The sequence below is a fragment of the Typopeltis vanoorti genome, chromosome 4 (genome assembly GCF_054136105.1).
Source record: "Typopeltis vanoorti isolate ZY-2024b chromosome 4, IOZ_Tvanoo_1.0, whole genome shotgun sequence".
Lineage (NCBI taxonomy): Eukaryota > Metazoa > Arthropoda > Arachnida > Uropygi > Thelyphonidae > Typopeltis > Typopeltis vanoorti.
The window spans coordinates 31,855,523-31,882,468 of record NC_143552.1 but is presented as its reverse complement, the minus strand read 5'-3'; the positions used below and the strand labels follow the sequence as shown (position 1 = coordinate 31,882,468).

Sequence of the window (26,946 nt, the reverse complement as noted above, 5' to 3'; positions counted from 1 at the left end):
TAGTTACTTTGTTAATTACAGCTTATTTTTAGGTAGGCTTGTGTAAATGAATATAATTACCAGTTGAAATATAAAGTAGAAAAATCACTAAATTTAAGAGTGCATGATATACTATTTATTAATAACTTCAATAAGTTTTTTTTTTTTATCATGCAGTCAAACAGAAATAGAAGATATGATAAGAAAATCAACAAATCTTCTCCTTACCCAGACACTGAGTGGCTGCTTATCTGCACTTATTAAGAATCCTAAATTAGGTTTGCTTCAGGTGAGTATTAGCAGTAATAGATAATACAAATATTAAGATAATTCAGATAACATCTTTTTTATATAATGAAACCTGTGGTGAATTCATCACTAAAAACGCACGTATAACCACAGTGATTAGTTTTAATACGTAAATATTTCATCCCAAGTATCTTGGGACATCCTCAGTACAGTAATTCAAACAATACTAGGAATAACATATAGTTAGGGTGCATGATTACAATGGAATTTATACACGTGCAGTAACGTGTTATAGAAGTAAATTTAAAAAAAAACATAAAGAGACTATTTTACACAATTTTGGATGACAATTTCCCATACTTTAGGAATAGTATGAATGTCGTTGCGGTTTAAATTTGGTCTGTGTAGTAGAGCTTCAGCACTTTCTTTATATAGACGTTCATGTTTAAATAAAGATCTATGTAAAAGTTTAGACTTTTTTTATTTTTTTTTTAATTTACTTCTGTAACATGTTACTGCATGCATATTGAGATTCCATTGTAATCATGGCCTTAACTGTATTTATTCCTAGTATTGTTTGAATTACTGTACTGAGAATCGTATTAAAACTAATCACTGTGGTTATTCGTGTGTTTTTAGTGATCAGATAGCATCTGTTTGATAAAAAAAAATGATAAAAACAATAATGTGCCCAAAGGTGAGCACATTATTGTTATTAATTTTCAAGAGATCACCTAATGTTCTTAATAGCTGGAAAGAGATCTTCATAAAGCCCATAGAAAATATGGAGAACTGACAGGGCTTCTAACCCAAATGTGCGAAATGTCCATCTTCACCCTACCAAACATTTGTAGGTATCCACTTAGATACTGAATGAATGAATCAAGCTTTCAATTTGAGACTACTGAGCTGATTAATTTGTATTATATATTATTCCCTAAAACCAAAACATGGTACAGTACAGCAACACTCCAGCAACATGGAAAATCATGTTGGCTGGAGTGTTGCAAGTTCAAAATTGTGGTCAGTGTGGGGAAGATTACCGAAATAAGCTAGATCATCTTTTTAAAAAACACAAATTGGTGATAGAAGAGTTTCTATTGTAAACACATCTCTGTAATCAATTATAGTTGCATATGTGTTACAAATGCGCTATAGCATTTAAAAAGTTGAGCAAATTTTAACTTTTGTGTTTATAATCTTGCCAGCCTGGTTGGCCGAGTGGTTAGCGTGTCTGCTCTCTAGCCAAAAAGGCTGCATGTTCGAATCCTGCCGTGAGCATGGATGTGTGTGATTGTCTGTGGAAATACTAGTTGTGGTGGTGGTGGGTGGTAGATGGCATTGGTGTAGTTGCAGTTAGAATGAACTATAGAGTAGGTGCCCTCCCTCGATGAGTCTTTGGACTCCTTGGACTTGTCATATAATAATAATTATTATTATCAGTCTTTTATTAATACAGTTATGCTGTGAAAAAAGTAATAAACAAAATTAAGAACATCATACTCAACAAAAATTATGTATTAATCAGTTTTGACATATCTGCCCTTTTCACAAATTCCCCAATTAGTGACAGTTTTTCTTTTACAGACAAATTTCACCTGATATCACAGCTTTATTTGCCCATATGCTATGTTATGGTCATTTTATGTGACAAAATACAGGTAACCCTCATATAACGTGGAATTATATAAATCGCGTTATGCGAGACTCGGATCACATAGAAAAAGTAGGGATAGGTTCTGAAATCGTTTTTTTTTTTTTTTTTTTTTTTTTTTTTTTTTTTTTTTTTTTTTTTAAAGATTATATAAACAATGACATATCCAACAAAAAATATTTTTATTTAATTCAGGTAATTCATGTAACTTAAGAAAACATATAAACTGAAACAAATCCATAGTATAAAATTATAAATTGTACATAAACTTCATTGCATATAATGCATAAATATTTTAGGCAAAATAAAATTAAGTGTATATTTTAATCATCATCACTCCTTCAAAACTAACATTACATAGATGTTCTTTATTTACGAGTGGCTGGACGTCGTCATCACTTGAAATCTCTTGGACATCATTTATATAATTCTCATTGCATACTTAAGCTGATTTAGTTATCAAGAAGTCAGTAATAAGACCTTGCTTACCACTATGCTGCAATTTTTTATTAAGTTCATACGGATCTAAACAAATATACAATTGTCTCGTGAATTTTCCGGAGTGCTCCATTGGGAGATCATTATCCATAAAATAACTTTCTTGCCAAGTTCAATCCTTCTGCCAATTTCTTTAAACTGAATTCTTTAACAGATTCATCTCAATCAGAATCTTCGGCAGAATTTTCTCCTCCATTTGGTTCGACATCATCTATTAATTGTACCAGTTCCTCTTCATTTAAATCTATTTCCCCATCAATTAATTCACTAATTTCATTTTCAACCATATCACAAAAGCGCTCTAACTGGCCATTACTATAAAAATAAATTTTTTACATTAAAAAAAATTACATATTGTATGTAACTCACCAAAAAATAAAATGCTCAGCTTGAGATTAACACACTTATGATGTTTAATGCGCTTTTCTGGCAGAAAACGAAGACAATTTTCAACAATAAACACTTTATGCAGAAAACAATTAATGTACGGGGTGCTTAAGGGTCAAAGCTGTATAACTGAGAGGAGACCTCCACATAGCCTTTAAAGGAATGCGGAGAACCGACCAGGGCTTCTGACCTAATGTCCAATCCTCACCTTCTCGTGGTGCACCCTGTTGGGTATCTACTTGGATACTGAACGAACGAGGATGGGCTGGCAATTTGGGATTTAGCCGACCAAATTGTATTCTTATTGGTTAAACCAAAATAAAAAATGATGGTACAACATGACAAAATTTCATGCCGGCTGGGGCGTCGCCCGGTTAAACAAGGCCCCCGTTGTTTTCGCCAGGGAACCAGGGCGAACAGCGAAAAGTCAGCTACTGGAACAAATCTGAAAACAAACCCCAACTCAACATCACCAGAGTTAAAGATCGGTACTATCAACGTAAGAAGCCTGAATGGCAAAGAAATGGAGCTAGCTGAGGAATTAGATAAGTACCAGATCGACATAATAGGGGTGACTGAAACAAAAAAGACCAAAACTGGTGAGATCTTTCTGAGCAATAAATACAAAATGTTATATTCAGGCAATGACAATCAAGGAAAAGAAGGAGTAGCCATAGTATTCAACACAAAATAAGAGGCTAATCTTCTTGAATGGCAGTCAGTCTCAAGTAGAGTAATGTGGGCAAATATGAGAATGGGGAACTGGACAATGAGACTTATTTGTGCCTATGGTCCCACAGAAGGTTCTACTAAGGTAGAAGTGGAGGAATTTTTTGAGGCTTTAGAAAAAGCAACTGACACAATGAAAAAGGAAAAGTTGGTCCTTGTTGGGGATCTAAATAGAGTAGGAAATGATTGTGAGACATACAAAAATATTTTGGGAAAATTTGGAGAAAAGAGCAAAGCTAATAATAATGGCAAATATCTGTTGGATTTCTGCTCAGGACATGGACTGGAATTAGCTGCATCTACTCCTGCTGCCTTTCCACATTTCAAGCCTTTGATGGCTTTTTCTACTTCAAGTATGGATATGTATTCCTGACTGCATGCCTGGTCAGTGTTTTTTATCACTGTGCTGTCATCACTGCTTGTTTCATTTAGCAGTTTTTCAAAGTAATTACTCCATACTTCAAGGATATCCCTTTCTCCTGTTTTCATTTCACCTTTATCATCTCTAATTCCTTTTACAGCACTCTTTCCTCCATTCCTAAGCTTCTTCAACAACCTCCAGAATATTTTGCCACCTACTTGATATTTATTTTCTATATTCTTGCCAAAGTCCTCCCATGACTTTTGTTTAGCTAGTTTTACACACTGTTTAGCTTTCTTACATTTGTCTCTGTATTCTGTAAGAGTAAAAGCTGACTTATTTGCCAGGAACTTTTGATATGCTTTCTTCTTTTCCTTCACTGCCTCTTTAACTTCCTGTGTCCACCAGGGAGTTCTGATTTTTTTATCCTTGCACACAACCTCACCGCATGCCTCTCTGGCAGAATCAATCAATGTTTCCTTCAGAGTTTGCCACTGAATCTCCAAGGTTTGATTCCTGTTCTCAAACTCTTTCATTTTCTTTTCAATAATATTTCTGTATTTTATTCTACAGTTTACATCTGAGAGCTGCTCAACTTTTATTCGCTTTAAAACTTTCTTACATGTTATTCTTTTCAATATGAAATTCAATTTTATCCTGCTCAAGACTAAATAGTGATCACTTCCAATTTCAAATCCTCTGTACACTCTGGTGTCCTGCACCAGGGAGAAAACATCACTATCAACAATAACATAGTCAATGAGACTTTTCTAATTCCTTGCCTCTTCCATGCACAAAATCATAAGCGTCACGCTGCGAAAGAACTAGATATTAAGAAACAAACTGGGGCTCTTAATAAATTTGTTAAAATATTAAAATATTCTGATGCAGATTGTAGCCAACTCGATACATCAGAAATCAGAGTTGAAGAACCGTGCACATCATCCAGTTTGCATGAAGGTACTATTGCAACTATTAAACAAGTATTGAACATTCTTTTCCATTTCATATATGAAATGGAAAAGAAACATTGGACGAGTGTTTTAGAACGCTTGATTGAAATTATAAAATTCCTTGGTAGCCAAAATTTAGCTTTTCGTGGATCATCTGATAAATTATATGAAAGGAATAATGGCAATTTTTTAAAATTAGTTGAACTGCTTGCGAAGTTTGATCCATTTATGGAAAATCATTGAACATGATTTAAGTGAAAAATAGTTAGGATTTAGTCAACTACAATAAGATTTAGTTGTAGTTGACCACGAAACTAACACATTGTTAGTTTCTGTGAATTTAGAAGATCCAGGTGAACGGGGAAATATTGATGAAAAATTAAGAGTTGTTTTAATTGAAATGGGACCTGTTCAAAAGAAAAAAATAATATATCCCAGAGATTCATATGTATGGTCGTAAATTTGGCCACACGCATTATAATAGAAAAATTGAAAACGGGGAACTCGTGCCAAGAACATGACTCATTTATTCCGAAACTTTGTTTTTTGCAACAAAAGCAAAAAACAGAAAAATTCTGTTTTTTGCTTTTGTTGCAAACTTTTCGCACCTACTGAATCAAGTAGTCTTGTAGAAGGTTATAACGATTGGAGAAATGTAAGTACAACTTTGCATAGACATGAGACTAGTTTAACTCACATGAAAAATTTCTTAAAATGGAAGGAACTTGATAAAAATTTAAAAAACAAAACTACTATTGATTGTCAGACTTAAAGCATGTATGAAATGGAAAAGAAACATTGGACGAGTGTTTTAGAACGCTTGATTGAAATTATAAAATTCCTTGGTAGCCAAAATTTAGCTTTTTGTGGATCATCTGATAAATTATATGAAAGGAATAACGGCAATTTTTTAAAATTAGTTGAACTGTTTGCGAAGTTTGATCCATTTATGGAAAATCATGTTGAAAGGGCCCTGCAACGAAACAATAGAGTACACCATTTGAGTAAAGACAATCAAAATGAAATATTGGAAACTTTAAGTAACACAATCAGGGATACAATTTTATTATCAATTCAAAAATCTAAATATTATTCCATAATTTTAGACTGCACACTGGATGCAAGTAAAACAGAACAAATGACCATTATTATTTGCTTTGTTTCTTGTGGCAATGGAATTATCAAGATCAGGGAAAACTTTTTAGGTTTTGCAGATATATCAGATTCCACAGGACACAGTTTATGTGCAACAATAATAGAACAACTGGAAAAATGGAACATTTCCATTGAAGACATGCGAGGTCAAGGGTATGACAATGAGGCAAATATGAAAAGGGAAAAAATATGGGTTCCAAAATTGCTTTTGAACAAAAATCCTCGAGCTTTTTAAGTGCCATGTTGCTGCTCATACTCTAAATTTAATCATTAACGATGCAGCCAAAGTGAATGCAGATACAATTAGTTTTTTTGCAATTATTCAAGAAATATACAATTTCTTGAATTTGCACTGAAACTGAATTTGCATCAGAAATGCGGTGAGAAAGTAAAATTAATGCAGTCTGCCCACTAAGATATCAGTTAGGAGAAATTTACGATGCATTTTTTGAAATTTTAAATAATGAAAATTTTAATAAAGAAATTCAGCATGAAGCACAAACATTATGTGCTTAAATAAAGGACTACAGATTTATTTGCTGTCTTATAACTTGGCATGATTTACTTAACAGAATAACCCATGTGAGTAAAATGCTTCAAGACAAAAATATGAACATTACACTTGCTTTAGAATCTATCAAAAACTTAAAAATATTCTTACAAGAGTATCAATCAGATACAAATTTTAAAGAAGTTCTAAAAACGGCAAAAAAAACTGAGTGAAGAGGTGGATGGAGAACAAGAATTTAAAACTGGTACAGAAGTTCGACGACAAAAGAAGACATGACAATTTGACTACGAGCATCGCGACGAAATGCCGCAATCGCCCGAAGATAAATTTAGAGTGGATGTGTTTTATATACTTCTAGACGTTGCAATGTGTTCGTTAATAGAACGTTTTGAACAACTAAAAACATATTATGATAATTTTAATTTCTTGTATAGATTACTACAAATTAATAACGAAGATTTACAAAAAAATTTGACGATTTAGAGATTCTCTTGAAGGATGGCGACAATAAAGACGTAAATGCAATAGACCTATATGATGAGTTATGTGCTTTCTGGGATATTTTTCGGAAGGATAATTTAAATATTCAAAACCCTTTCGATATTCTTAATTTTATTATGTCCAATAATTTATCTTTCCCTAACTTTTCAATTGCTTTAAGAATACTATTAACCTTACCTGTTAGTGTAGCGAGCGGTGAACGTTCCTTTTCCAAGTTGAAATTGATTAAAACCTACTTAAGAACAAGTATGTCACAAAAAAAGCTTGTTAGTTTGGCGTTAATAGCTTTGAAAATGATGTATAAATTAGATGTTAAGACCATTATTTCTAATTTTGTGAATATGAAATCAAAAACCCTAAAATTTTAATAAAAAAAAATTTCAAGTATATTTATATAATTTAATTTATTTTCTGTTATTCTGTAAAGATGTTATTTTTTGAATACTTATATTAAATGATCTAATTATTTCTGAATTCTTTTATTTTCTCATCTATCTTGAGTTTCTTTTATTTTCCTAAAAGATAGTTCCACTTATAAAAATTATTAAAAAATTTTTACAAGTTGCTAAGAATTTAGTAACTTGTAAAAATGCAAAAAATTTTTGAACTTTAGTTCAAATAAATTTTAACTTTAATTAAAATTCATTTTAATTTTGTTAGCGATTCAGGTCGGTGAGAAGGCTATAATATTCAACGATTAAAGTGAAGTGGCTTTATCAAAAATTTGCTTTAACTTTTGAGAATTTTTTGAATATTTTTGTTTTTAACGATTATCCTGACTAGTCAACACCCCTGGTTCGTTACATTTAGCGAACCAACGTGTGGCTGTTCTGTCAAAATTTATTTAAGAAATTTCAAATAATTTAAATATTTATTATAGTAAAAGAACCACACACACACCCGGATCGTTACAGAGGCGCTTAGATAGAAATTGCATGTGGGTGGCAAAGACCCTAGTGCCGGTTCTGCTGATGTCCTAAAAATCTCAAGAATAAAATAGTATATTTGACTCTCATAACTTTTTGTTGGAACAAAAAGGAATCTTAGTAATAATTTGTTGATAACAAACTTTAGTCCTTATTTTAAATGCTGAATAGGCCACTACATCTTTATCATCAAATGTTTGTATGAAATTAATCCCTGGTCCATGAAAACAGGATGTAACTTTTTTTTTTTTTTGCCTGAGGTCAAACCAGTATAGTAATGATTGACCAAATTAGTGATACTTCGGCATAGTGTTTGAATTGAAAGATAATGTTTCTTCGTGTGTGTGTGTGTGGGGGGGGGGGGGGGGAGTATACTCAATGTGATGACCTTAATATGAAGGGCAAAATGTCGGGAAATTAATTATTCTGTTCATGATAGTAGTTTCCATAATTTTGCTAGAATGAAATAAATAAGAACTTGTAGAATAAGTAAAATATTTTTACTTATTCTACATAATTTACATCCTGTACATAATTTTGAAGCATTTGATGCGTTTCGGTAAAGCTTTTTAATTTACATAATCAGGACGAAAGTCAATCACAGCTCTCTGTTTGAAACTCATTTTCCAATCGTTTGGCAAAACACACTGTCACTCTTGGCACTATAACTCGGCTTCTAATGAAACAAATGTCATAAACAGTTGACACAACACTAATGAAGGTTGCTGCTTTTGACAACAAAAAGATACAACAGGTGGCGCCACTAGTTTATTCTATTTTCGAAAAGTTCAGCTTCTTTTTGGACAGAGGGTGTATTTGAAGCCAGTTTCAACTTATGGATCTGAATATTGGATTAGAAATAAAACAGTTGATCATAGACCAGATGTCATAGATATGACCATTCAGAGAAAACTTAAGAGTGAACAGATCGCATCATTGGTAGACTCGTAAGAAAAATGAAGGTACTAGATTTGAATGACATCGTTAGCATTTAAGGAATGTATGAGTAGAACTAATCTTAGGTAATATGGTCACTTATACAGAAGAATGGAAGAGGAAAAAATAGTAAAAAAGGTGTGAAGTCAAAATGGCATGGAAAAGGCTCAGTGACCAAAATTTAGGCTAATTGAAATGTTAAATGCCTTAGTATACCAAAATATAAGATTCTGGACAATATTTGAAACCTGAAAAATAATATAATATAATTTGAGGAAGAATGTTGATAAGAAGTTAGTGATGAGGTACACTGAATCATGTAATGCTATGATAATATTCTCTACATAATCAAGAATTTGATTATTAAAAATCATCAGATTCCTTATGTACAGGATAATGTATAGGATTGATAATTTTTATTTTAATTAATAATGTGCATATTTTTAAATATTTAAAAAATTTTAATTTACATAATCAGTAACAATAGTAGAGGTAGATTGTATTGAAAAAGTCTCATTCCAATACAGTGTTTCCATATGAAGTTGAGATATAGTTAGGCCTTGCCATATCCTGAAACCACAAAATCATCAACTGATAGAAAAAAACAAGAAACAGAGACATCTGTATACAGACTTGCTGCAACTTTTAATAATTCATTATAAGTGTCATCACAGGATAGCAGTGCTTTATACACAGATGGCTTTATTATCTTTTGTCATTCTTGAATATGAATATTATAGAAAGATAGCTATGAAAGGCCAGTGAGCATCTTTACATCTGGCCTCTTGAAAATAAGTTTAAATTTTCACCACAGAACTTTTGTATGCATTTTTGGGATAAGTAGTCTTTATCCTGACCCATAACTAGGACAACTGATAAACCTCAGTGTGACAGAAACAGATTTTATTTCAAGCATTGCTTGCTTGTACTGCATTTCAAACATTACATTTTTCTGATCTTGAAGTGAATGGACCATCACTCTCATTTCATTGACAGCAGCTGTCTTTGCAATATAAAATAAAATCCATGCCACCCTTTTCCAGAGTGCAGTGAATATATTCTCTATCTCTTCGGGTGCAGACTAGTAATACTTATTCCACTTGTGCTGAGTATTTACCTTACCATACTGAAGAGTCAGTGATGGATCTAAGGCTTGTGATTCTGTGTCTCTTCCAGAGACAGTATTACAACAAGGACAACAATAAATGGGGCTCTTAAGGGTCAAGACTGGATAACTGGGTGGAGACCTCCATGTGGCCTTTTGAAGAATGCAGAGAACCGACCACAGCTTTTGACCTAATGTCCAATCCTCGTCTTTTCGTAGTGCACCCTATTGAGTATCTACCTGAATACTGAACGAATAAGGATGGGCTGGCAATTTGGAATTTAGCCGACCAAACCATAACTCAAAATGATGGTACGACATGATGGAATTTCATACCAGCTTGGGCACTGCGCAGTTAAATAAGGCCCCCATTGTTTTTGTCAGGGAACCTGGGTGAACAGCGAAACGTCAGCTACTGGAACAGAAACTCCAACTCAACATCAGCAGAGATCAAGATTGGCATCATCAACATAAGAAGCATCAATGGAAAAGAAATATAACTAACAAAAGAATTGGATAAGTATCAGATCGATATAATAGGTGTTACTGAAACAAAGATTAAACCAGGTGATATCTTTCTAAGCAACAAATAAGATGTTATATCAGGAAATAACAATCAGGGAAAAGGAGTAGCTATAATATTAAACACTAAATATGAGGATAATCTTCTTGAATGGCATGCAATATCAAGCAGTGTGATGTGGGCTAATATCAGAATGAAGCACAATGAAGTCTCACTGGACAGTGAGACTTCATTGTGCTTATAGTCCCATGGAAGAAGTGGAGGAATTTTTTGAGGCATTAGAGAATGTAGCTTACACAACATAAAAGCAAAATTTGATCCTTGTTGGAGATATAAACAGCAGAGTAGGAAATGATTACCAGACATAAGAATGTTTTGGGAAAATTTGGAGAAAAGAGCAAAGCTAATAATAATGGTAAGTACCTGCTAGATTTCTGCTCAGGACATGGACTAGTTATTACTAACACCATGTTCCAACATGAACATGTGCACAAATTCACATGGAGAGAAGAGGCAAGGAATAAGAAAAGTCTCATTGACTATATTATTGTTGACAGTAATGCTTTCACCCTGGTTCAATACAGAGAATTTGATATAGGAAGTGATCACAATTTAGAGTTGAGCATGATAAAAAAAAAAAGAAGGGTGTGGAAGAAAGTTTTGAGACGAATCAAAGTTGAATAGCTGTCAGATGTAATCTAGATGCAAATACACAAACATTATTCAAGAAAAACTGAAAGAGTTTGAATACGAGAACCAAACCTTGGATATTCATTGGTTTGGATACAGGATAGAAAAATCGGATTCCATGATGGACTCAGAAAGTTATAGAGGAAGTCAAGTAAAAAAAAGAAGAAAGCATATCAAAAGTTCCTGGCAAAGCATTGTGTAAAATTAGCTAAACCAAAGTCATGGGAAGACTTTGGTAAGAACATAGAAAATAAATATCAGGAAGGTGGTAAAATATTCTGGAGACTATTGAAAAAGCTAAGAAATGGAGAAAAGAGTAAAAAGAATTAGAGATGATAAAGGGGGACATGAAAACTGAGGATAAAGTTCTCGGCTTCTACCATAAATGACAACGCTATCGGCACAGTTTTTTTTTTTTTTTCTAAGTTGGTACATCTGTCATAAGCATCCATGTAAAATTACAAGACATTCTATCAAGTAGTTTGTTTCATACAGCTGTCTGAAGCAAAAGCAAAAGTGTTGTCTGTATCCCTTGAAATGGATTAAATTGAGTATCGTGTGGTTATAAAATTCTTTGTAAAAGAAGATTTAATGGCAAAAGAAATTCATTCAAAGTTCATAAAAGTTTATGGGGACTCTTCTCCTTCGTTTTTTACAATTAAGAAATGGGCTGCAGAGTTTAAATGTGACTGTACCAACCTTGAAGATGATCCACGTGAAGGACGTCCAAAAAGTGTAACAACACCAGAAATCAGTGATCGAGTGCACGATATGGTATTAGATGACTGGCGAGTCAGAGTTTGTGAAATCGCTGAGACTATAGGCATTTCAAAAGAACGTGTAGGATGTATTTTGCATGAAGAATTGCAAATAAAAATGCTTTGTGCAAGATGGGTGCTGCTTGCTCACAGCAAATCAAAAATGCACTCGCATGAAAATATCTGAACAGTGCTTGGTGCGTTTTAACAAGAATAAAACTGATTTTGTGGGGCTTTATTACTATGGATGAGATTTGGATTCACCATTACACACCAGAACCAGAATCCAAACAGCAGTCGAAACAGTGGACAGAAGCCGGGTGTTTTGGGATGCTAAAGACATTTTGTTTATTAATTATCTTTAAACAGAATGGGAGAGAAGAGATTAGCAAAACAAGTGTTCTCTGCCAGGTTGGTAGGAAAAAGACCCAGAAAAAGACCTAGATATAGGTGGATTGATACAGTAAAAAGTGCCTTAGAAGATAGAAAAATGAGATCTGATAATGTTGGAGTCTTGACTACCTGTCAACACTCCAATTGATTGATTTGGAGGAAAATTGTAGATAGGAAGTTAGCAGTGATGTAGTTTTTCATGTAGTACTATCATATCCTGTACACCCCTTGAGGGGTATATATATATATCAAGAATTTGATAATGATGATTATCTTGAAAAGAGTAAAACAATAACCGGGGAATGTTATTCTGATCTTTTAACCAGATTAGACAAAAAAATTCGTGAGAAAAGATCGTTTGCAGAATAAAAAAATCATCTTTCATCAGGACAATGCACCTGCCCATGAAGGTGTTTTGGAAAATTAAGGGATCTGCACTATGAATTGTTGGAAGATCCACCCTATTCCCCAGATTTCTCTCTCTCTCTCTGACTTTTATCTCTTGCCAAAACTAAAACTCTTTCTAGCTGGTCAGCATGTTTCTTCGAATCAAGAGGTGATTGCAGATCTTACTGAGAACCACTACAGGGATGGATAATGGTGCTGGAGCACTGCTGGAATAAATGTATTAGTCTTAAAGGAGATTATGTTGAAACATAAAAATAATTTTGAAATTATAAAACCGTTTTTTCGTTGTTCGGCCGAGAACTTTTCAGACCGCCCTCGTATTATTGATGTATGGAATAATCACTTTGAAAGATTGCTAAAAGATACAAGTAGTGACTACATGGTAGAAAACACTCAACAGGAATGCTATCTGGAATATATATCTATACTTGAAGTAGAAAATCTATCACAAACCTGAAATGTGGGAAGGCAGCTGAAGTAGATGATATTTCATCAGAAATGCTGAAATATGGAGATATAAAAGTTTTACAGTGGCCACGCTGCATAATTCAGTAGGCCTGGTCAGATGGTCGAATTCAAGATGATTGGAGTAGAGCACTCATAGTACCCATCTATAATAAAGGGAATAAAGCTGAATGTGAGAATTAGAGGAATTTCTCTGAGTGTTCTTCATAAAATTTATGCAAGTATTCTTGAGAAACAGCTAAGAAAAATTGTGAAGGAGAAGCTTGGAGAAGAACAAGCTGGGTTCAGGCCAAACAGATTTTGTCAGGATCAGATATTTCACTTTAAGACAAATAGTTGAGAAATCATGGGAATATAACAAGGATCTGTATTTTTTGTAGATCTGGAAAAGGCATATGACAAGGTGCCAAGAGGAAAGCTGTCCAAAATGCTCCAGTTATGTGGTGTAAGTAGAGACTATGTATCCAGTAATACATAGTCTCTATTTGAGTTGTTAACTAAACAAATTGTTTGATGTTAAGTCAGGTGTGCATGAAGGGTGTACAGACTCAAATTATACGGCCAAGTGAAAGGCACAGTCAGTTTAGCTGAACACTCCTTTACCATCAGTTCTAATATCCCATCAGCCCTGTTACTGAATTCTTATTTAGTTTATGCAGCAGCTCTAGTACCTTCTCATACACCGGAGTTTCTTCATCCAGTGTAGAGGTAGTATGAGCTCCATGTTGTCTGCACCAGGTTCTTCATTTGGTAGAGTTATTCTTTCACATTAATTCTTTCTTTTACTTGCAACATAATGCTAGAATTCTTTTGGGTGTATGACGTCCCTAAGTGAGACAGTGACCCCTTGGAGATTTAGTTATCCTTATAAAAATGTGTATGGCTTTCTGTTATTTTAATAGGCAATTAACTATGAACTTGAAATTAGTAATCCAGTTCTGAAGTTATTTATAACTTCATATTTTTTGTTTGTTTGTTTGCTTGCTTGTTTAAATTTTAAGGAAACTAATAATATCTCAATAGAGCCTGCTATTTTTTGCAGCTCATTCAGATTACTATAAACACAAATTACTTGGAAGATGCAAGTGTTTTCTTAGAAGAATTTATTTCTACTATCACAGGGTAAGTTATTAAAGCATTTAATGTATATTTGGTTGAAATTTATTGTTATTATTCCTTTGAAGATTACTGTATGCTTATGTTTTAGGGAAACCAAAATTGTTAGGATAAAGAGTGGTAGGTTTGAGCTCTGCATGTACCCATACAGATGTGTGATTGTAGTGAGTATGAGACAGAGAGAGAGAGATCTAAACCCACCTTCAAAAAAAGTGGGTTTAAGTACATCTTTGAAAAGCGAAGTTTACTATAGTGAGGAAGCAGATTTGGTTGAGAAATCATTAACTATTTATTTGACATGGGCAAAACATAAAGGTTTCTTAAGCACTTTCTAATATTTTAAGGAGTAATAAAGGACAGCCTTAAATTTTTTGGAGGCTGTTGATGTGGTTGTGCCAGGAAATGCAATGATGTAAAGCCCAAGAAAAGAAATCTGATCTTGTCTAGAGAAGTGTTATCAGAGGTAAGGGAAAGGGAAGTGAGCTCTTCCTTGTTAGGATTAACCCAAACTTTGCCTTCACCTACTGGGCATCAGTTGGTGAATTTTACTTGTCAAATGAAGAAGAGGAATAGGATGCACTGTTATCAGTAAGAGTGCATCCTATTCCTCTATCCTATATCAGTAAAACTTAGTAAGTTCAAGATTTGAGTTTAGTGGATAAGTAGAATTTCAGGTTATTGAAAGTTCAGTAATGTACAGGGGTGAACATGAAAGTATATGCATGGGATACTCTGACATTGGTGGAAGATCTGAGAAAAGAAAAATACAGCGCTGATACATAGTAAACAATCCGATAGGAAATTGGTGATCCAATTGCAAAGAGTGGAATCAAACTACATGTAAATCACCTACAAATTACTGTGGCCAATTTACATGTAGTTTGCTTCATTAGTAAGACCACAGGAATAACATGAAAAGTATAGTGTATATTCATAGGAGAGGTCAAAGGGAGTAGTGCTGATGATAACATAAGAATTAAATCCATGAGGTATAGGGGAGAGTAATATGAGTTCTTCAGGCACTGGATTTAAAACAGGGCAAAATACTTACTGAGATGAGGTGTTGTAGACCTGGGGTCTTGAAAAATGGGGACACTGAACTCTATAAAGCAGCTTAACTTTAATGAGCATAGATTGAGCAATCATGTTGATTTTAACCATGAGGATTAAAAGGGACTTCAAGGAGGAAAAGCATATTCTAGGAAGGAAACTTTAAAGACCTATTGAGGAATAATTACCACACATGCAAAAACTTCTGTCAGAAAATGGTACATGCATCTGCAAGGTTGGTAATTTATCATGAATTTAGAAAATATCTTGATGCAGTGTCTTGGCATGGAAAACTTAAAGTAAATGTGTCGGCAATATATTGGAAGCAGTTAAAGGGCTTCAATAATGATTAAATATTGAACTGCATTCCCAAATTTCCTATATTTTAATGCTGAATTCAGAATTATGGACTACAGTCATATGCCATGCACAAACATTGAGACCATTATAATAATTGGAGCATTAAAATGTAGAAAAAGGTTTTATCATGCTGTTATTATTGTTGATTACATAGGTGCTGACTCAAAATATTGTCTATTGGGTAACTCAAATGGATGAAAGGCATTCTGACCAGAATCATAATGTCATTTATGTTAATTTTGTTTTAATTTAATGGTTCCATTTTTCATAACAAGCAGCATGATTTACAGAACTTTTTATTCAATTTGTTATCCAGGATTAAGGATTTTCATAATAATAATAATAATTTAAGAAGACAAACGTAACTCACTCCTCACATATATTCACCAAGCTCTGTGAATTGTATTCCTTCAATCTGTCCTCATACTCAATATTCCAGAACTACCTTAGACAATCATCTCTGGACCTTTTCCAGTATCTCTTCATCCTTTAGAAAACTAAGTAACTAAATCTGTGCACAATAGACCATATGTGGATCACAGTCTTACAGTGGAATGAAACATCCTTACTTTTACATGTTATGTTAAGTGACCTCCACATCACTGCCATAATCCACGGTGCTGGCAGTTTTAGAAATGTATCACCAAAACTTCAAGTCACTGTCCACCATAACCTCCAGATCTCTTGTCTCCTCTCCCTCCAAGATCTCCCTACCAACAGTATAATTTGCATTCCATCTATGCTTACTGAATTTCAAACCTTACACTTTGCAACACTGAACTGGCAACCACCACATTTGCCCATTCAACTAGTGTGTTCTCTTGCCCTCTTGCTAAGATACAACTTCTGCTCTACTACTCACAGTTCTTTCCAACTTTGCACTATCTACAAACAATTGCACATCACCATTCAAACCTTCCTTCCCCAATATATCATTAACATACAAATTAAATAGCAATGGCCCCAAAACAGACCCTTAGTGCACACCACTAGTGTGACTTTCCACTTTTGGGATGTTGCTCCCCCCCCCACACACACACAGCTTGCTGATACCTGTCAGACAACCAGTCTCCAATCCAATGGACTAAGATTCACAACTGGATTGATAACAGTGACATTCTTTTTGATGGACAATATGAATTTGCTAAAGGAACATCATGTTTTAAAAATCTACTTATTTAGTATCACAAGATGTTAAAAGCATTGGACAAGGGAGATGCATAAACAGTGTATATTTAGATTTTGCAAAGGTCTTTGATAAATGACCACATGACAACTAGTAGTTAAATTGAAACAGATGGAGTTGAATAATCTATTAATGTGTAGTAGTAGATTGGCCTATGTAGTGTTATCACCTCCCTTATGAAAGGGAACAGTTTTGCCCTCTTTCCACTCCTTTGAAATGCGGTCCAATCTAAGACTTATTAAAAAGGTATGTCAATGCTGTTAACTCCCAGGAACATTCCATCAAAACACACAGTAATATATCAAGTCTTACAGCCTTATTCACATCTAGTTTACTCAATTCCTTGTACACCTCCTATTCAATCACCATCAGTGCATCCTTTCTCCTTCCCAGTGCACTCAAGTTCTGCATGATTCATGAGGATGGAATATCTTTGTTAATTGCCCATTTAAAACCTTAACTGCATCCTCTGGTTATCATTTTCACCATGCATCATTTCATTATTGCTCTTTCTGCTACTGATCTTGCATTGATGTCTCTGTGATTTCTTTTGGTCTCATTAGCTAATTGCTGTTCATACTGCACTTTTTTTGTACCCTTTACCAAGTTAGTTACCTTTCTTGCCTGCTCTTGTACTCCTCATGCAACTGATTATTATCATTCATCTTTTGGTTATCTTTTGCTGTCTCCATAGTGCCTTTTTCATCCAGATTGTTTGCCTTTCAGTCATCTATTTTACACCCAGCTTATTTAACTTCCTGACCTTTGGAATACATTTGGACACTGCCTCTGTCAGACAGTTCCTGAGTAGGCCCCAAGCAGGAGTTTTTTTTTTTTTTTTTGCCTTGGTTATCTTAGCAAGATTTGAATGTAAATACTGATACCAAGAGGATCTGCCTTATCCTTGGGCAAGACTACCATGGTACCATCAGGTTGTGAGAGCTGGACATGAGGAAGGACAGAGGTTTTATGCCCAACAGCCAGGGAGAGACCAGAATATTCAACTGGCAGCTGAGAAAAAGACAAGTTTTATTGCATTTCATTCTTATGAAGCCTGCTTTGAAATTGTGGTGCATTTTTATACTGCAGAGTCACATTTGTTAAAGAACTAGGGCTTGTATATGAGTCAGGAGAATGAAGGGCTTCATTCCAATGAGGATTATTTCAGTTATTAGTTCATTGCCGAACTATGGTTGAGGAGAGTGAAAAGAATAATCTAACCTTGGAAAAGAGGCAGATGACTGCAAAGTTGAAGAATCACTTTTGGGAATCAGTTTATGTTATGGATGTTTGTCTCCTAGGAAGATAATCTCACTGTTTGGGTTATTAAAGTATACAAAATCAACGTTTAGTGATCAGTAATTAAAAAAGGGCATCATGTCTTCCAGAATTTGGTAGCATCAAAAGACATTAAATGAAGTGATGCCAAGTTGGATAACCTTTGGCAAGGAATATCAAATTTGATGTAAGCACAAAGTGCACATTCCTCCTTTTTTGTGGAATGCATCATGCGAGATGTAGTTGAGTAGTTCAAGTGGGCTGTAGTCATGGAGGATGCTAATTGAGATTCATTTATGAATATTGGAGTATATCTGGATGCCTATAAGTGTGGTGTATATCATTAATTGTTTCATCATGCCTCGAATATTGGTGAAATGGATGTGGAAGTTGTTGTTTTTTTTATAGGAAGAAATTTAGTCTTATTTTGGGGGACTTTGGAGTACATTTTTATTATATTTTATAATTTCTGTCGTATATTTCTTTTAATAACTCTAATACTTGTATGACTATCTTTCATATATGAGTGTTGATTCAGGAAACATAAAGAGTAGTGGCATACAGTTGGAGTTATGTGCACAGCTGGACATATGTATATAACTTATACACAAATAGTGCTCAGACTCCAGTCCAGGTGTGGCCTTGGACCATGCTCCTTACATACTGCTAATGCTGTCTTTCTCCAACCATGACCTGGCAGAAGTGACTGTAGGATTATTCACCAGTTGATTGGGAAGCTTCCAGCAGATACATTGCCATTGGGTTCAGGCAAATGCGCAATTTGGCAGTCAGCCTGCAGGAAGCTGTTTGGTAAATCATCTTTCCATTGTATCTTCAAATGGAGCAGTTACTGGCTCTCTAGTCCAGTAATAACAGTGTGCTGAGCATACTCAGCAAAGCCATCCCCTGCACTGCAATCAAGTAACTTTGACATCTTTCCAGAAGTAAATTGAACAGAACAAATTCGCAAGTCGGAAAGTAGGAAGTATGTTCATACCAGTAATCGGTATCATTACATAAAAATATAGTGTACAAAAAAAATAATAAAAATCATTAGAATATGTAAATTGGAATATTATTAGCCAGGGACTTTAGTAATTTCAAAGCGGTATTACTAATAAGCATAGTCAAACTTTGAACTTGGGTATGCATATGAATAACTAGAAAAATAAGGAATAATTCTTTTTATGTCTAAAATGTCATCTAAATTTCTCTCACTTCATCAATTCCAGTCATTCCTTTCTCTTCCAAAAATGTAAGAAACACAAGCACCTACTGGTCAACATCATCTACTATCTAACTTCAAACATTCCAGGCAAGTTTCTCATCCATTAGACAGAATTTCTGTTTTCTGGTATAGTGTCTCTGACCCAAACAACTACACCCTTCTGCTATTCAGAAAATGCATTAGCAGATTCTTTCTTCTAATTTTCTTGCCATACGATACAGATGTGCTATAGATTTTACAATCCTGCTGGATGTTCTTTAGGTGAAAGATGGTTTTTACTGTCCAGTTTGATATTAGTACTTTGCTTAACTGGAGCCAGAAGTAGCATGAAAATATACCATGTTTGTAGAATGGTTTCCAGATTATCTAACCCTTATGGAGCTATAGCATTACAGCTTTCTGTGAGTGGAACTAACATCAAAACAAACAAAAAAAAAAACATTTTCCTAATATGTACCCTCATAATTAAGGTTACATAATTACTAATCTCCTATCAGAATAATTTTCCTCCAAATTAGTCTATTACTTGTCATCAATCCAATATTGTCATATCTAACATTTCTATATTCTAGAGCAGTGTTTCTCAACATGTGGTCTGTGGACCACAGGTGGTTTGCAATGATGGGACAGGTGGTCTGCAGGCAGACTTAAATTAAATAAATATATATTTTTTAATTATCTAAACAAAAAAATTAAAATTGAATAAGTAAGTAAAAATTATTGAAATCAAATGGAGACTTAAAAAAAAAAACCAAATAGCGTCAGAATGTTCAAAGGCGGAATCAATAAAACTATATTGTTGTTCACGTCACCGCTCGTTTATTATTCGTCATTCTGCCGCTACAAATTTAGCAGCAGAATGAAGAATAATAAAAGAGGGGTGAAGGGAACAACAATATAGTTTTATTGCTTCCATCTTTCCTTGCTGTTTTGTCAGATTTGAAGTGAACATGCGTTTATCCACATTTCAACCAATTGCTTGTTCATTGATTTTTTATTATTGAAGGTTTTCCTCCTTCAACCAAGGCTCAGTATATATTCAGAAGTGCTAAGTGATACTTGGACTGAGTTAAACTCCAGTATTTATATATTTTTCAGAAACTTTTTTAATAATGGAAAAGTGGCTTAGAACTAGGACTTGAAAAGAAGAGCAAATGAAACAGGTGATGCTAACCCTACATGTGATACACATGTTGTAATGTGAGTAAATTTGATACTATTAAAGTAGAAGAAACAAACAGTTCAAAGAAAGACTAAAATAGGAAATATAACAGTTTATATTTGGAATTCGGGTTTAATTAGTGTGGAGATGAAATTGAACAGAAACCTCAGTGTGTTTTGTGTTATGAATTGTTGTCGAACGAGTGCATGAAACCTGCGAAACTCCAACATTTAGAAACTAAACATTGTGATGTGAAAAATAAGCCAATTGAATTTTTCAGCGATGCTTAGGGACATTAATTCATGGGAAAGATATAGTTTTAGCCATGGGTTCCATTAATAGGAAGGCACTGGAAGCATCCTATCTCTTAAGTTTGCGCATAGCAAAAACAGGGAAATCTCATTTTATCGGGAAAAATTTGCTACTTCCCATCATAAAAGATGTGGTTAAAACTGTGTTTGGCAACAAGCTACTAAAAGAAGTTGATTTGATTCCTCTTTCAAATGACACTGTTGGTCGCAGAATTAATGATATTGTAGGTGACGTAGAATCTCAGTTAATCGAAAGAGTTAAGAAGAGCCCTTATTATGCGTTACAAATAGACGAGACTACTGTTGTTACTAATGATGATGCTCAGTTAATATGGTACATGAGATATGTGCATGATAACAATATTCATAATGATATCTCTTTTGTAGAACTTTGCCATCCCGAACAACTGGAGAAGAAATATTTCACACTCTCAATAATTACATAATACACAAAGAGATTCATTGGGAAAAATGCATAGGCTTCTCTTTGGATGGAGCTCGCACCCTTACAGGAAGGCATAGTGGGGTTGTTTCTATGGTCAAGGAAGTAGCTCTGGATATGAATTGGGTACATTGTTTCATACATAGGAAGCGTTAGCCTCCAAAGGAATGCTACCAGAATTTGAAACTGTGCTAGACAACGCTGTAAAGCTAGTTAATTTTATTAAAACTCAACCGTTAAACAGCAGGTTATTTTCAGTACTCTGCGATGAAATGGGCAGTGAATATATACAACTTTTGCTTTATTCTGAAATTTGCTGGCTTTCCAAGGGCAAAGTACTAACAAGGTTATTTCAATTAAGGCACGAAGTTTTAATATTTGTAAATGAATGTAATTCTGATTTTGCATCACTCCTTGTTGACGAAGCATGGTTATCAACACTATCCTATCTTTCAGCATTTTTTCGAAATTAAATGAACTAAATCTCTCCCTTCAGGGAAATTCTCTAACTGTTCTTGATGCCTACGGAAATAAAGGTATTCGAGAAAAAAACTAGTTTTATGGATTAATTATGTAAAAGACAGACAATTTGCACCTTTTCCAACATTGGAATCCTTTTTAGTGGAAAATTATACTTTTGTTGATTCTGAGTTTCTGGAATGGGTTTGTGACCATCTCAAACATCCGAAATGGAATTTCGAAACATTTTTCCGAATAACTTTTATAAGAAATTTCTGGGGGGTCGCAATCCATTTCAGGCTTGCAGTCACGAGAACAACCTTTTGTTATCGAAAAAAGAACAGTTAATTTAATTGAGCTTTCAAGTGACAGTGAACTTAAAATGCGATTCCATGATCTTTGATCTTACCTTCGATGAGAAGTGAATTTCCCGAATTGTCTGAAGAAGCACTGAAAATCGTCATGCAGTTTTCTGCAACTTATCTTTGTGAGAAAGGATTTTCATTGCTCCTTCAAATAAAAACAAAATACTGAAATCGTCTTTGTGTGTGTGTGCGTGCCGAACTTTGACTGAAGTTGAGCAATATTGAGCCAGATATCCAGCAACTCTGCAAGGGCTGAGAAGCTCAACCATCTCATTAAAAGTAAGTAGTAACATAATTATATCATATTATTTATTTGTTTGATAAAAATTAAAACTTTGTTCAATGATGATACACTTTTAATTGTGTACTTCCAATTTAATTAATTATGTTTCCATATGTATTCAAAACATTCTTTTAGATGTATTATGTTATAAATGGCACATTTTTTCAGAAATGTTGGTAATTCCTACATAGGTTTTTTAAAAAAATTTCAAAAAGTCAAAACGACGTATAGGGAAATAAATTAAAAACACTATTTATTTTTGAAGTAAAATTTTAATTTCAACATTCTAAAATGTTATTTTTCTTGCTTTTCTGTTCGCGAAATCATCAATGACATTGTCGAAGTCTTATTTCATCACTCAGTTGCTGTTTTATAGACAGTGTGGCAAGATTTCTTAAAATGCCAAAAAAGTGCCACCTGGGGTGGATCGCTCCCCCTCCGCTACGCCTCTGTAAGTTAGTGGTCCATAGAATTGTTTTAGGCATTTTACTGGTTGTTGGGCTTAAAAAGATTGAGAAATGCTGTTGTAGAGCACTTCTAATAATCAATCCATTAAAATTTCTTCTTCTGGCTCTTTTTCCTTCCATTTTCACATTAAACACCTCTTTTGCTATCCTTTCCTTTCTCATTCATTTTAAGTGACCATGCTTTAAATTAATCATACTCACACATGCTTGAATGCTAACAATGTCAAGTTCCTTCCTAATATCTTCAATTTTAATATGGTTGTGCCATTGACACCATCTGTTCCAGTTTTAATTTTTCTCAAATGCTTTGTCTATGGTCTAATTTTGATTAAGTGAATTATTGTTAACTCAACTGTCATATCTGAAAACTGGCTTGAACATTATCTTGTATCTTGCTACAATCCTAGTAGTGTTTTAGCTAATGTTTGTTATTCCATATAAATTTATTCAACTAGCTCCCCATCATGCCACAAAATTTTGTTCTTCTCCATCTCATCTTCACTAAAAGCTGTGCATAAATAGCTGAAATATTGCACTCGTTCTGTTTTCCATTGAGAATACTGCTGATGTTTTCTATAATCCTGCCCATTTTCATTGGTTTGGACTTTTTTATTGCTGATTTTTATGCCAAATAAATTTTATAGTTGTTATTCAATTTAGTCAGATAATCCTGAAAACTTTGAGGTATTTAGAATCAGAGATATTAACTTCAATGCTTTGCATAAAGGGAAGAGCTGAGTTTAATATCTGATTCTATTTTGCCAATCGATAAATTTTTCTCTGTGCTTCCTTTTTTTCTAATTGATCATGAAGATCTTGATATGCCATGGCCTTTGACTGCACAAGAACTCTCTTGGCTTCTTGCTTACTCTCCCTGTACACCTCTCTGTCCTCTTATATAGAATCAAAATAGTGATCAAAAGAATAATAATTATTAATGTGGGTTCAGGTATGACAGATTCACAAGCTCTTGTGTTTTCCATGCCTTTGGGATCACTAGGATCTGGTTAAGTTGCCTATTTCCTAGATTGCTGCTTTAGAATGGTTTGGAGACTAAAAACTTGTCATCCTTATTATTAATCATTGAAATTTTCTGTGAAGTGTTCATAATTTTTTAAGAATAAATTTCATGATCCATGATTTTAATTTTGTGATCCTGTCATGTTATATGAAGTGAAATAATCATGTACCTCTGTCTGTATTGGAGCATGTCCAGGTAATCAATTTAATTTAAAATATCCTGCAATAATTGTATTTAAGAAAAACAAAAGTTTGTGTTGAATATAATTGTTTTAATTTTTCTATGAACTTTTTAGCTCAAGTAATGATAGTTCTCATGTAGTAAAGCTCCAGATTCGTTCAGTGCTTAAGGTAAGTAAAGTTAATCTCAGTAAATAACCTGCATAAGTTTTACTTTTTTGTTTAGGGCTTTGTTAAGCCAGGCAACAACCCAACTGGCATGAAATCTCATCATATTGTACTATCATATGTCTTCATGGTTCAAACCAGTGGTTCTTAACCTGGGTGGTAGCACCCCCCCCATCCCGGGGCACTGTGAACACTGGGGGGGGGCGACATGCGTTATATAATAAAAGCAAAAAATTCCATCTTTAATCTAGCATTTCTATTTATATTGTATGTTTGGCAACATTGTTCAGAATATTGTATGTCTGGCAATACTGTTCAAATTTATTTGCTTTTTTTTTTTTTTTAGAATTTTTACATTGAAAGTTAAGTGATTTGGCTACTTTTGAGTCTGAATTTTCTACATTGAAAATAATTAATTTGGGATATTTTTAGCAGAATCCACTACTTTTATAAGCTTTTTATCTGCTACTTTTCCTCACATCCATCTGACAACCCTGGTTTGCAGTTTACATCTAGCCTGTGGTATCATGTGGCCACTTTGCTGATATTGTGTAGCACTGTAGCCCATTAAAATGTGTGAAACAAGAAAGTGTCATCAGTATTCAAGTGAATATTTAAAATATGGAGTTATTCCATCTATAAATAATGAGCAATTATCAATGTGCTTAATATGTGAAAAATCTTTCTCAAACGAAGGAATGAAGTCTTCAAGAACGATTGAGCATTTAGGAACAAAACATCCAAATAAAGCAAAAAAGAATGTGGAGTACTTTTGCAAATTAAAGACTAAATTTAAAAATCATCCTGGACTTAATTGCAAGACGAGATTTTCTGCAGTTCCCAAGTCTACAAATAACAGATGATGGTTAAAATTAGATACAGATTTGAATTGTTATTGTTTCCATCTTTTGACACTGAAAGAAGACTTGATGATCAGATTCAGAGACTTCGATGAGCTTAAAATGCCTGAAAAGGTCATAAATCCATTTCTTTCTGATGCCGCTTCTTCATCCAAATTTGTGAAGAATTTATTGACTTAAAAAATGATCTTGAAGCTCAAGTGCAATTTCAGCAGCGTGGGTATGAAAGATTCTGGCCAAACATGCAATGCAAACATCCTCAGCTTTGAAAAGAAATACAATTACTGCTTATTGCTTTTCCTTCTTCATACTTGGTTGAGAAAGGATTCAGCGTCATGTTGCAATTGTAAACTAAGCAGCGAAATAGATCGCAAATAAGTGAAAGAGGGGACTTTGGACTTCGTTTGTTGAACATTGAACCTGATATTGAAAAATTAGCAGGATCTCATCAGGGCCCAGGATAGCTATTAATGATTGGCTTATTAAATACAGTAAGTTTACATCTTTTTTGAGTAAAAATGAATTTATATCAGTCATTAATTTTTAATTATCAGTTCAAATATGTTGATGGTAATTTAGGTTTTCCTAATAATATATTATAATTATCTTATTGCATCATTAACTTAGTGTAAAATGTATGTTAGGCAAAAAAAAAGATTAAGAACCACTAATTTAAACTGATAAGTGCAATCAAATTGCTAGCCCGTCTTTGTTCGTTTAGTATAAGGTGGATACCTACTAACAGGGTTCACCATATGAAGGCAAAGATTGGACATTAGGTCAGAAGCTCCAGGCAGTTCTCTACATTTCTTAAAGGCATGTGGAAGTCTCCTCTCTGTTATCTGGTTTTGACCCTTATATGATAGATATTCATAATTTTGAATTCAGAACCTGTTTTTATAAATTGACTACACCAAAAAGCAACGGAATTTAATTTTTTGCAATACTCTTGATTTTCTTTTGCCCACTTGTGTGCCATAATGCAGGTTTTATTTCTTGACACAATGTATCTATTTGGCCAATGCTCATGAACTATGTCTTCAAAATAGTTTTCTAAATTTAGCCAGTGAGCATTGCCACATCTTGTTGGACATTTGCTTCTTGAGATACTCCTTAATATCTTTGTTTAATCTCCAGTCTCCTACCATGTTTTTCATTACACCATATTCTCATACAGAATTATTTATTGAGTGTGTGTTTTGGTTGTGTTTATGTATGGACATAGTTTAGGTATCCTTACAGATGCACCTCACTATATTCACACCCAGTGTTAAGTAAATTTACAAGAGTTCATATCTTATTGGTGCAATGACTTTTACTCTATTTCTTTTAGAATTCAGGAAATGATTGACTCATGAAATTAAATACTATATACATGGTTGATAAAATTAAATTAATAAGTATAAAACTATTTGGATCCAAAGCCTCCTAAATAAAACTACACTTTTAATATTTCCTTATCTCTAAAGAATAAAGTCATTCTCTCTCTCTCTCTGACTCATTCTATTATAGTTTTGTTTTACCAAAATTTCTTAATATTCTCCTTTGCTGTGTATTTGATTATGAGGTTTTAAACTATCTCTTCATGCTATCTGATTATGAATGTAGTGCACAACTAGTGTCATGAAATCCCTCCTCCTTGAATATTTTTCTTCTAATATAATTAAATTTTTACTTTCTTAAAAATACCTTTTTAATTTATTTGAGTTTTCATTCACAATTCTGCTAGGATTTTTTACATCTTGAATCTTAAAATTTACAGGAGAAAATTGGTCTTAAATCCTGTATGGACCCAAAGCTTTTATTTTTAATTTTCCAACCTTTTTCATA

The 26,946-nt window shown here is 33.8% G+C and overlaps 1 protein-coding gene across 3 annotated transcripts in view; it reads left to right on the top strand.

The window, feature by feature from the left end:
* The window catches only part of Sec15 (exocyst complex component Sec15), a 499,079-nt gene that overhangs the window by 297,896 nt on the left and 174,237 nt on the right, over positions 1–26,946 (top strand). For all 3 annotated transcript variants that reach the window (XM_090391741.1, XM_090391739.1, XM_090391740.1), the window contains 3 exons: positions 157–268; positions 14,224–14,303; positions 24,205–24,259. In XM_090391741.1, coding sequence (XP_090247867.1) covers positions 157–268; positions 14,224–14,303; positions 24,205–24,259 — 247 coding nt within the window. The remainder of the gene's footprint in view (positions 1–156; positions 269–14,223; positions 14,304–24,204; positions 24,260–26,946) is intronic.